Source organism: Desmodus rotundus, chromosome 13 (genome assembly GCF_022682495.2).
Source record: "Desmodus rotundus isolate HL8 chromosome 13, HLdesRot8A.1, whole genome shotgun sequence".
In the NCBI taxonomy this organism is placed as follows: domain Eukaryota; kingdom Metazoa; phylum Chordata; class Mammalia; order Chiroptera; family Phyllostomidae; genus Desmodus; species Desmodus rotundus.
In genome coordinates this window covers 88,373,355-88,386,186 of record NC_071399.1, presented here as the reverse complement: position 1 = coordinate 88,386,186, position 12,832 = coordinate 88,373,355, and the positions used below count along the sequence as shown (strand labels likewise).

Genomic DNA, 12,832 nt, shown 5'->3' with positions numbered 1-12,832 from the left:
GCTTGAGCACCGGCTCGGCACCAGCTCGCCTGGGCAGCTCTGGGGGCAGCCAGCTGGCCTGTCTCCAGAGCTCCCTCCCTGTGCACTGCAAGAATCAGGGAGATGTCAGTGGCCCAACTCCTACCCTGAAAACAGGAGGGAGGGCGAGCATTGGCGTTAGTTGCCCTAGCTGCGGCCAGCATGTGCCTGCCGAACGTGAGCCTAAAATAAACAGGCTCGAAGGGCTGCAGAAGGCACCGCCATACTGTCATTGGGGTGCTAGGGTTACACACACCCCAGAGGAAAAAATCTGCCTCCGTGGAGCTGGACAGAAAACCAAGTATTTGAGGAGGAGAGAAAATGTGAATAATTAATTGTCAGGAAAAGCCTCTGGGCCTCCCTGGAGAAGCAGAGACGCTGTGGCAGGGGACAGGCTCAGCCTTTATGGTATCTGTTACACGTCTTCCCAAAGGCCCGCGCGCAGCACCTGTTCCGGGAGGGCGAGACAGAGAGCGAACACGAGCCGCCACGGACAGACCTCCTCGGGGCTGGTGCGGGACGGGAGCTGTCTCCACGCCACTGAAAACGCTCTCCGATCAGTTTGTGCTTCCCAAGAGCACTCTTCCCAAGGAAGAGTCTTTCCCATGTGATTGAGGGAGAACTAGAGTTTTCCTTTCATAACACAAAACAAAAACAGCTGTAAGGACTGCACACGGTCAGACCTTGTCTGGGGGAGAAATGGTACTATCAACCTATTTGTTATATTTTTTTCTAATGTTTCATCTCTCTTACGTATCCCTTTTTTTGCCTCAAGTTTAACAGAAAATAATTTAGACAATAATAACAATGTATTAAGCTCTGATTATCTGCCAGACACTGTCCTAAAAGCTTTACAGAAAGCATCTCATCTAATCTTTAAAACAACACTGTGATAAAGGTGCTCTCCCCATTCTGCAGGTGAAATGTTAACTGACTGGTCAAAGGCCGTTCGGGGTCTCCCTTCCTGCCAGCGAACTTTCTCACTTCTCAAGTCTGCCCTCCTTGGAGCCATTCTGTTGGTTTCCTGATGGGAACCTCAGGCTGCTTGCTTGGGCTGTGACCCTGTGACGTAGCTCTTTCGGGCCATGTGGGTGGGAGCTTCTGCTGGGAGTGGACCAATCATCACTCCTGGGCAGTTCCCCATAATCCCTGACCCATGCAGACATCCTAAACTTGAGACCAGTGGAATGGACGAAGGTCCTTCTGCCCGTTGCCATCCTGATGCTGGACCACCTCAACGCTGCCCACACTGCACCCCTCAGGGTCACTCTCTGCACCCGGGGGCTCCACGCCAGCCTGCCTACAACACCACCTTCAACTGTCTGGTGCCCACCAGACTGGCCTTCCTTCAGGAACTGGCAAACTGGTACGCCCCCAAAAGCGCCTCCTTCCCAGCAGCTGGTATATCTAATTGAGGGTCCAAATCTCTCATTCCAAAGGAAAGGCCTCACCAAGGCTCAGGATTTAACAAGCTTCGATACCTCTCTCTAGAATTCATTCAGTTGCCATCGTTTCTTTGATCAAGGAATGTTTATTGTGAACCTATTGTGTGCTGCGCACGGGAGGACACAGGGATGAATGACAGAATCTCTGACATCCTAAAACTTACAGTGGAGTGGGGAGGGAGACAACAAACAAACAGATATATAAATTGAAGTCAGGTAGCCAAACTGCACTGAACAAACCCATGTTCAGTGTGGGCGTGATAAGAGGTTTCCGAGGCAACAGCTATAATCATTTACCACCAACTGAATAAATTCCCAAGTAGCAGTCAGAGCCACTGGCACTGCAGGGGGTGAGGACAGCTGCTTGAGAGGGAGTTTTGAGAAGGGAGAGCTGCAGGGCCCAGACGGGGAAGGCAACAACAGAGCGGTCTCAAACAGAGAGAGCTGCTTTGTTCTTTGACCACCTCCTACCGGCACTGTTCTGGAGATACAGATCCTCAAGAAATGTTGTGCTATCCTAAAAATACCACGTTAAAGCTCCCAACATCTTCTAAGAGTAGTTCTTCAAGTCGGATTACAATCTTGAAAGTAAATAGTCAGTCGTACGTGGTACACAATTCCATGATCCCCGAGGCCGAAGGAAAACAGGACGCCCAGCCAGGGGACGCCTGGCTACATATGTGCCTCCCCAGCCCCTTTTCTGTTTTTTCCTAGGGGAGGGGGACTAAAAAGCAGCAACTTGCCCTTACCTCCCCGTCTCTACTGCCACCGGCTTACGGGCAGCTCACAGTATAGAAGTTCTAGGTTGAGTGTGAACAGCCCTTGCTTGGAGATTAAGGCCTCGGGCTAAAGGTCAGGGTGCACACCCTCCAGACTCTATTCAGGGACAGAGGAAAAATGCACAGCTCCTCAGTCTGGACTCCTCCCCTTCTCTCCTTCGTCTCTCCTTCCTTCCTTCTCTCTGTTTGGAGGATTTTCTAAGACATGCATGGCTTAGCATCCCAGAGCTTCTGGAAAAGTTCATGGAGACCACCCAGCCCCATTCTATAGAGAAAAAGGACACCCAGGGAAGCTGCCTGGTGTGTGTGAGAGCATCTGCTCACTCAGGGCGGAGCCGGGACTGGGAGGCAGGACTGGGACCTAGGACACCAAACCCCGCACCACTAGTACTTTGTATCAGCAATGGCCTCGCTTCTCGTCCCATCAGGGGCTGGTGGCACGCAGAAGCAGCCCCTGCATTCAGAGGGAAAAGACGATGACAGAGAGACTGGTGTTCTCGGAGGAGGCTTTGCTGACCATTTTGGTAAGGATGACAATCAACTGTAGACTCACAGACACTAACCCTTGACCTCCCCAAGGAAGCCTATATGTCCCTGTGAACTCAGGAACGAATGGGCAAAAGAACATCTCCTGAATGTTCAAGAAGAACCACTCACACACACAGAAAATTCCATCTCTTCACAGTGAATGGTTACAGCCCATGTTTGCGTCCCAATCTGGAACCAGGAATCATTCAGAAACCAGCCACGGCAGGGAGGCAGCCAGACTGAGGACAATGGAATGACAATGAGATGCAGGAGCGCCTCCCAGGATGGACAAGTACCACCTGGGCAGTCACCCTCTGGCCCCTGCTGGTCACGTAGAGGGCACAGCTGTGAGGGGAGAGTGGCCCTGGCCCTGAATCATTCAGGATGGACACCAAACATATTGGCTTTGTCCCTACTCAGTCCTCGGAGTGAGATTACATTGTTTGTGGAGAAATGCTGTGTTTTGAATCTACTTGCAAGACACTTTTTATTATTACAGTGCTGTGCAACTAATGTTTTAAAGGATAGATTTAAGACTCTAGACTTAAAAAAAATTCTTTTTCTTATCAGAAAGGGTCCACTCTGTTATCTTTCAATGACTGCTTATGTATGGGTGTGGCCAGGATTTATGTTCCTGGCTGGGAGGAAATACAGGCCAAACAACAACATACCAGACAATGGACAACGACAGCCAGGGACCCACCTGTATCCACTCATCCCTTCTTCCTGCCCAGAACAAGGATATGATGGCTATGCTAGAGGCAGCCTTTTTGTGACCCAGAGGCAACCCTGGGGATGGAAGCTGACAGTCAAGGACGGTGCAGCAGAATGACTGAAGGAGTTTTTATACCACACCTGTACTGCCTCCCCTGGACTTTTTTTTTAAATGGTAGAGAAAAATGAACCCCTACTTGTTCAAGTCTTTATTTTTTCTCTATTACTTGTAGCCAAATACATTTCCTAACTGAAATATGAAACATATCCTCACTTGCCAAGAGGGCCCAGCACTGAAGAGTGAGGCAGAAATCACCACATATTTAAAGAGAAAAGGAAGAGCAATAAAAGGCTATTGATCCCAGTTGCACGAAGAGAAATTCCAATTCAGAGACTGCAATTAAAATAATGGAGAGGAAAATACCCCAAACCATACATGTTTCCCTGACAAAAGAGGTGTTTTGTTGTGACTCAGAGGACTGATATGAGAGCTACCGCTTGAGCAAAGGCTTCTGGTAAGTGTTTTATACAAATTGTTCTTTAAAAAAATACAGCCCCTGGGCAAAACTGAGTGGAACAAAAATGGCAGCACAGAGAGCGAGAGTTCAAGAGAGCATTTGCTGATTTTAGGAATGCAGACGCTTCAGGGAGCGCGTGCAAAACACTGGCGCATTATTCTCATTACTACTAATGGTTTAATAACTAAGGGGCAATACTGAGTCTGCAGTTGGCTGAAGTAATCGGCAATTGCTCCTTGTAGTTATGCTCATAACTAAATATGATTTGACACTGAATTGCAATTTCAGATATACAGCTTTTCTGCGCAGTCTCTTATTGCAAAGAAAAGCTAAGCCAGAACATCAGCAAACAGAATAACCCAATTAAGTGTCTTTCCAACTGGGAACTATTTAGAATTAAGAGTTTAACAGGATAGTGAGATAGTAAATACTGAATGGTTTTATCCTGGTTTAAAAAATCAGGGCTTTATCATAAGACTTTTTTTGTTATTTTAAAATAAGTGTTTAATCAGGTGAATGACTGGTCATTTACATACAGTGATCTTAATTGCTGTAAATCATTCCTAGATAGAAGGCCTAATTTCCCATGAATAGATCCACACCTGTAATGTAATATTTAATACAGAGGCACCTTTTTCTATGCTCGGAGTGTGTTCATGAACATACTCCCAATCATTTTTAACCATATATAATCATTACCTGTGATACCTGAGGAAATTTGCCCAAGGATGAGTTGGGGCCTCTCCATGGATCCAATCAATTTGCTCTGAGCTCTTAGCCCTCAGGCAGCAGGTATCTGATAAATGTTTGTTGAATGAATGGGTTACCCCTGATTCTTTAGAGAAGGTGTTTTAGAACCTTTGTGCTCAGAGAGCCTCAGCGGGTTCCTCCAGGCTGGATTTCCACAGGGAAAGCAGGGGCGTAGCTAGTTCTGCCATCAGAGTGCATCCAAGCCTCCAGGAAGAGCCTCCCAGAGTTGGGGGACTGTCTTACATTCTTTGGCGAGGATACCTTCGGGGAGCCTTACTATTAAAGCACCGGTCATGTAGATGGCCTTCTCTATGTGCACAGATGGGACCGGCCCCTGGGGGACTGTGGAGACAGTGGGGAAGGACATTTAAACCATACTTACTGCTCGTGGAGGACATGTGGCTGTAGTCAGACCTGAAACACAAAACCTTTGCATTAGTAGGATTAAACATTTTTTTCTTTATCCAAACAGTTTCTCCAGACTAGAATTTTAAAGTCAGTGGTGAGTAACATTTAACTGGTAAAGAAATGCCATGAATTAAAAACTACAGTGTTAAGCATTTATTGTGAAAAATAAAGTTATGTCTGAATTTGACAGCAGAACTTTAAAGGCACTTTGCAATCAGGAGTCCTCTGGGTTCCGATCAAGATGGCGGAGTAGGTAGATGTGCACTCACCTCCTCCCATGACCACATTGAAATTACAACCGAATTATAGAACAATCAGTTTAGATAACCACCTGAAAAAGAGCTGAACAAAACCCCTAAAACTAAGGACATAAAGAAGTCACACAAAGATGGGAAGGAGGGATAACGACGCAAAAGGGGCTGGCCCCGCCACACCCTCATGTTGTGGCTGAGAATCTGAAGGGATATCTCAGCTGCAGAGATCCCCCCCAAGGAGCGAGGGGTCTCAGCTCCACACCAGGTCCCCAGCCTGGAACAACCCTGCCAGGAGAGTAGCTCCCGTAACATCTGGCTGTAGAAATCAGCAGGGATTCCATCCCTACAGGTGAGTAGGAAGGCTGCTGGAGACCGAGGCATCCTGGGCCAACAAACAAACTCACTCATTTGCAGGGCACTCACATTAGGTTCCCGTGAAGGGACAGCAGCTTGGGGAGTCCCAGAGAAATACAGGAAGAAACTGAGTTCTGTGGCGTCAGGGTGAGGGCTGGAGGGATGACTGAGACTGTCCCTGAGTTGAGCCTTCTCTGCACACAGCCTAATCTGAATCTACATTAGCCAGGTGACCTCCGCTAGCTCCACCCTGATGACTCCCTGAGACGTGGCCCTGTCCAACTTGCACATGGCCCCAGGCTCTCTCAGTGCCAACCAGCCTGGGCTTGCACTGCAATCTTTCTTAGAAAACTCTCAAGGAATTCCATCAAGCTCCAAGTGTGCCAGGAACATTCAGGGAAAAACTGAGTTGTGCGGCTTCAGGGCAAGGGTTGGTGGGATGACGTCCACTGTTCCTGTGTGGAGCCCATATCCCACATGACCAAGTCTGAACGCATATCAGCCTGGTAAACTCCACTAGCTCCACACTGATGACTCCTTGAGACCCCACACCAACCACAGGGGTCTACAGGCCATGCATGGGAGGCATCAGACCTTGGTGTACCATGAGTCTTTTGTTGAGGAGCTTAGCCCAGTGCTTCAACCAAAGCTAAATCTGTATTAGCCTGGTGAATGCCTCTCTTTCCATCCTGCTGACTCCCCGAGACCCTGCCTCATCCAACTTGCGTGCTGCCTGGAGCTCTTTCAGCAGCTGGGCCTTACAGGCATCTGGAAAGTGGAGGCAGGTCTTGGGGTGCATTGGGTCTTTTTATCACCTGCCCCTGGCCCAGAACTGGTGGCAGCTAGCCTCAGATCTGGTGGCCCTGCCACAGACACCCAGGCCTACCACAGGCAGTGACCAATTGTGGATCCCATCATAGCTCATAACAGGTGGCCCTGACACATCACAGGCAGTATCTGACATTGACCTGCACCAGAGTCCCTCCCAAGAAGCCCCACAACCAACACACAGGTGGCCAGCTGCAGATAACAAGAGCACCACCCAATTAGCTTCCGAAGCAACACACCCACAGGGAGGTCTCGGCAGGCACCAGACCCCATTGCGGCAAATCCCGTTCCATGGAGTCAGCTTCTGCACAGCAGCTCATATGCTGTGGTCACGGCCAGTCCTCATAGCCAGCCAGCCAGCCTGAGGGCCAAACCCACCCACTAATGCATCGACAGCAATCAAGTCTCAACTGCAAGAGGAGGGAACCCACAACCCACGTAAGCAACACTCCAAGAGCACCTGTCTCAGGTGATGGGGAAGACGGTATCATTGGTCCCCACAGGACACCTACTACATAAGGTCACCCTGCCAAGATGGGGAGACGTAGCAGAGCTCCCTAATACACAGAAACAATCACAGAGAAGCAGCCAAAATGAGGAAACAAAGAAACAGGTCCCAAGTGAAAGAACTGGGCAAAACTTCAGGAAAAGAACTAAACAAAATGGAGGCAAGCAATCTACCAGACACAGAGTTCAAACCACTGATTATAAGGTGCTTAAAAAACGTAGGGGAAGAATTCATGAACTCAGAACTTCAAAAAAGATGTAGTAAGCCCACAAAATGAAACAGAAACTAGAAAAAATGAATAGTCAGCAATGAAGAATACACTAGAAGAAATCAACAGCACATTAGATGAAACAGGCTCAAATCAGTGATTTGGAAGAAAAGGTAGCAGAAAACACCCAATTGTAACAGCAAAAAAAAAAAAAAGAATTTTTAAAAATGAGAATAGTTTAAGGGGCCTCTGTGACAACATCAAGAGTAAAGCAAACGAGTGGATCCAAAAACTATGGTATATTTACACAATGGAATTCTATGCAGCAGAGAGAAAGAAGGAGCTTATACCCTTTGCAACAGCATGGATGGAACTGGAGAGCATTATGTTAAGTGAAATAAGCCAGACGGTGAGGGACAAATACCATATGATCTCACCTTTAACTGGAACATAATAAATTGAAAGAAAAAAAAAAGGAAACAAAATATAACCAGAGACATTGAAGTTAAGAACAATCTAACAATGGGCAGGGGGGAGTGGGGAGGGGACAGTGAGGAGAGGGGATTACAGGAACTACTATAAAGGACACATGGACAAAATCAAGGGGTAGGGTGGAGGTGGGGGAGGGAGGGGGGTTTGGCTGGGGTGGGGTGGAGGGATGGGGAGAAAAGGCACACAACTGTAACTGAATAACAAAAAATTAAAATTAAAAAAATATTTTAAAAAAGTAACAACATTCACATCATAGGGGTATCAAAAGGGGAAAAGAGAGCAAGTAATTGAGAACCTATTTCTTAAAAAATGTGAGTGAAAGTTTCCTTAACCTGGCCAAAAAAAGACACAGAAGTCCCGAAGTGCAGAGAATTCCAAAGAAGATGAACACAAAGAGGTCCATACAAAGATGCATCATTATGAAAATGCCTAAGGTTAAAAACAATGAGAGAATCTTAAAAACATCAAGATAAAGACAATTAATGTATTTTTTCAGACTATAAGACGCACACCCCAAATTTGGGAGGAAAATGGGGGTGTGTCTTATAGTTCAAATGTAGCTTACATTTACATTGGTGAAATATTATGTTATTTATGTTATTAAATATTTTACCACATTTTTTGCCTCAAAATGTTTTTCCCCTATTTTCCTCCTCTAAAACCTAGGTGCGTCTTATGCTCTGAAAAATACGGTATTTACCTAGAAGAAATCTCCCATAGACTGTTGCTGATTTCTCCACAGAAACATTTCAGGCCAGAAGGGATTGGCATGAAATATTCAAAGTGATGAAAAGCAAGGATCTACAACCAACACTATTCTGCAAGGCTATCATTTAAAACTGTAGGAGAGAAAAAGAGCTTCCCAGACAAGAAAAAGCTACAGGAATTCATTGCCATCAAACCAGTACTACAAGAAATGTTAAAGGGACTCCTTTAAGAAGAAGAAGAAGAAAAAGAAAAAGCATAATTATACAGAATAAATATAATATAGAATATAACACATATCAGAAAAAATAGACTTTAAAACAAAGGCTATAATAAGAGACAAGAACATTACACAATGATGATGGGATCACTTCAACAAGAGGATATAACCCGTGCAAATATTTATGCACCCAGTATAGGAGCTCCTAAATGTATGAAGTGAACATTAACAAACATAAAGAGAGAGACTGACAGTAACGGAATCACAGTAGAAGACTTTAACAGCCCATTGACATCAATGGATAGGTCTTCCAGACATAAAATCAAAAAGGAAACAGTGGCCTTAAATGACACACTAGGCCAGATAGATATAATTAATATTTTCAGAGCATTTCACCTTAAAGCCACAGAATATACATTCTTTTCAAGGGTACGTGGAACATTTTCTGGGATAGACCACATGGTAGTTCACAAAACAATTCTCAATAAATATAAGAAGACTGACATAATATCAAGCATCTTCTCTGACCACAATGTCATAAAACTAGAAATCAATTATAAGAAAAAAAACTGAAAAACACACAAACACATGGAGACTAAATGACATGTTACTGAACAAAAAATGGGTTAACAATGAGATCAAGGAAGAAAACAAAAGCTATCTTGAAACAAATGAAAATGGAAACAAAATGACCCAAAATTTATGAGAAGCAGCTAAAGCAGTCCTAAGAGGGAAATTCATAGCATTACAGGCCTACCTCAAGAACCCCCCCCCCCCAAAAAGTCTCAAATAAACAATTTAACCTCACACCTAAAGGAACCAGAAAAAAGTAACAGCAAACAAAGCTCAAAGGGAGTCAAAGGAAGAAAATAATAAAGTTCAGGGCAGAAATTAACAAAATACAGTCTAAAAAAACAGCAGAAAAGAACAATAAAGCCAAGAGCTATTTTTTTAAAAAGATAAACAAGATTGATAAACCTTTAACCAGATTCATCAAGATACAAAGAGAGAATATCCAAATAAATACATTCATAAATTTAAGAGAAGAAATAACAACTGAAACAGAGAAATACAAAGGATTAAAAGAAAATACTACAAACAATTATATACCAACAAATTGGACAATCTGGAAGAAATGGATGAATTCCTAGAAACATGCATTTTTCCAAGACCGAATCAAGAAAAATCAGAAAATCTGAACAGATCAATTACTCCAATGATATCAAATCATGATTCAAAAAAACTCCAACAAACAAAAGTCCTAGACTGGATGGCTTCACAGATTAATTTTACCAAACTTTCAAAGAAGAATTAACACCTCTTATTTTCACACTATTCAAAAGAAAATTGAGAGGAGGGAAAGCTCCCAAGATCATTATAGGAGGCCAGCATTATTCATTCCAAAACCAGATGAAGATGTTACAAAGAAAGAAAATTATAGACCAATATACCTGATAAACACAGATGCAAACACCCACAACAAAATATTAGCAAGCCAAATTCAGCAATACATTAAAAAGGTCATACAACGCAATCAAGTGGGATTTATTCCTGAGATGCAAGGTTGGTTCAATATCAGCAAATCAATTACCACGAATAACCATGTAAACAAAATGAAGGATAAAAATCACATGATCATATCAATAAATGCAGACAAAGCATTTGACAAAATCCAGCACCCATTTATGATAAAAACTCTTAGCACAGTGGGAATAGAGGGAACATACCTCAACATAATAAAGCCTATCTATGCAAATCCACAGCTTACATCATTCTCAACAGGGAAAAGCTAAAATCATTTTCTTTAAGATCAGGAAGAAGGTAAGGATGCCCACCTTCAACACTTTTATTCAACATAGTATTCGAAGTCCTAGCCATAGCAATCAGACTAAAATGAGAAATAAAAGTCATCCAAATTGGGAAGGAAGAAGAACTGTAATTATTTGCAGATGACATGGTATATATATAGAGAACCCTAAAAATTCTACCAAAAATAGTAGAATAAATGAATTCAGTAAAATAGCAGGATACAAAGTGAATATCCAGAAATTAGTTGCATATTTATACACTAACAATGAAGTCTCAGAAAGGAAACTAAGAAACCAATCCCATTCACAATTGCATCCCCCCCTAAATTCCTAGAAATAAATTTAACCAAGGAGGTAAAAGACCTGTAGTCAGAAAATTATGTCACTGAAAAATAGAAATTGATGAAGATACAAGTAAATGGAAGCATATACCATGTTCATGGGTAGGAAGAATTAACATGGTTAATATATCTATATTACCCAAAACAATTTATAGATTCAGTGCAATCCCTATTAAAATACCAATGGCATTTTTCACAGAACTAGAACATATAATTCTAAACTTTACATGGAAACACAAAAGACCTCAATTATCCACAGCAATCAAAACAGCATGATAGTGGCATAAAAACAAAGACATATATCAGTGGAACAGAATAGCGTGTCCAGAAATAAACCCACACCTATATGGCAATTAATATACAACAAAGGGCAATTAATATATAACAAGAGGCAATAACATACATGGGGGCAAAGACAATCTATTCAATAAATGGTGTTGGGAGAACTGGACAGATATACGCAAAAAAAAATGACATTAGACCACCTTCTTACCCTATATACGGGAATAAACTCAAAATTGATTAAAGATTTAAATGTAAGAGTCAAAACCATGAAACGCCTACAAGAAAGCTCTCTGACATTTCTCTTACCAATATTTTTTCTGATATATCCTTGGGTAAGGGAAACAAAATAAATGAGACTAAGTCAAACTAAAAAGTTTTTGCATAGTAAAGAAAACCATCAACAAAACAAAAAAGTGGCTTATTGAAAATAGGATATTCACCTATGATACATCCAATAAGGGGTTAATATTCCAAAATTTATAAGGAACTCATACAATGCAACGCTGAAAAAAATACAATTAAAAAATGGGCAAAGGACCTGAACAGACATGTCTCCATAGACGACGTACAGAGGGCCAATAGACATACGAAAAGATGCTCAACTAATCATCAGAGCAAGGCAAATTAAAATCACAATGAGATATCACCTCACACCTGTCAGAATGGCCGTCATCAACCAATCAACAAACAACAAGTGCTGGTGAGGCTGTGGAGAAAGGGAACCCTCGTGTACTGTTGGTGGGAATGCAGATTGGTGCAGCCGCTGGGGAAAGCAGTGTGGCGGTTTCTCAAAACATTAAAACTAGAACTGCCTTTAACCCAGCAATTCCACTTCTGGATATATAGTCCAAGAAATCAAAAACACTAAGAGAAAAGATATATGCACCCCTATGTCCACGGCAGTGCTATCTGCAACAGCCAAGATGTGGAAGCAGCCCAAGTGCTCGTCAACAGGTGAGTGGAGAAAGAAAATGTCACACACACACACAATGGAATATTACTTGGCTATAAAAAAGTATGAAATCTTACCATGTGCAACAACGCGGATGGACCTACAGGGTATTATGTTAACAGAAGTAAGTCTGACTGATAAAGACAAATACTATATGATTTTACTTATATGTGGAATCTAAAGAACAAAATAAATGAACAAATAAAATGGAAACAGACTCATAGACACAGAGGACAAGCTGAGGGTTGCCAGATCAGAGGTGGGTGAGGGGGGCTGGGTGAAAAAGGTGAAGGATTCAGAAGTACAAACTGGCTGTTTCAAGAGAGTCACAGGGATGTAAAGTACAATATAGGGACTATAGTCAGTAATATTGTAATACTTATGTGTGGTGCCAGGTGGGTACTAGACTTACCAGGGGATCACTTTGTAAATTATATAAATGTCTAACCGCTATGCTGTACACCTGAAACTAATATAATATTGAATGTCAGCTGTAGTCAAGGAAGGAAGGAAGGGAGGAAGGGAGGAAGGGAGGAAGGGAGGAAGGGAGGAAGGGAGGAAGGGAAGAAGGGAGGAAGGGAGGAAGGAAGGAAGGAAGGAAGGAAGGAAGGAAGGAAGGAAGGAAGGAAGGAATCATGGGCCCTTCATATAGGCTGCGTGACTCTCCCAGACTGGAAGTACAATGGGTCCTGGACCATCTAAATTTGCTGGCAACTT

At 43.2% G+C, this 12,832-nt stretch overlaps 1 protein-coding gene across 1 annotated transcript in view; it reads right to left on the bottom strand.

The window, feature by feature from the left end:
• Positions 1 to 12,832, bottom strand: part of FAM124A (family with sequence similarity 124 member A) — a 46,532-nt gene that overhangs the window by 24,770 nt on the left and 8,930 nt on the right. Inside the window, exon 2 of the mRNA XM_053916777.1 lies at positions 5,135 to 5,166. Coding sequence (XP_053772752.1) covers positions 5,135 to 5,166 — 32 coding nt within the window. The remainder of the gene's footprint in view (positions 1 to 5,134; positions 5,167 to 12,832) is intronic.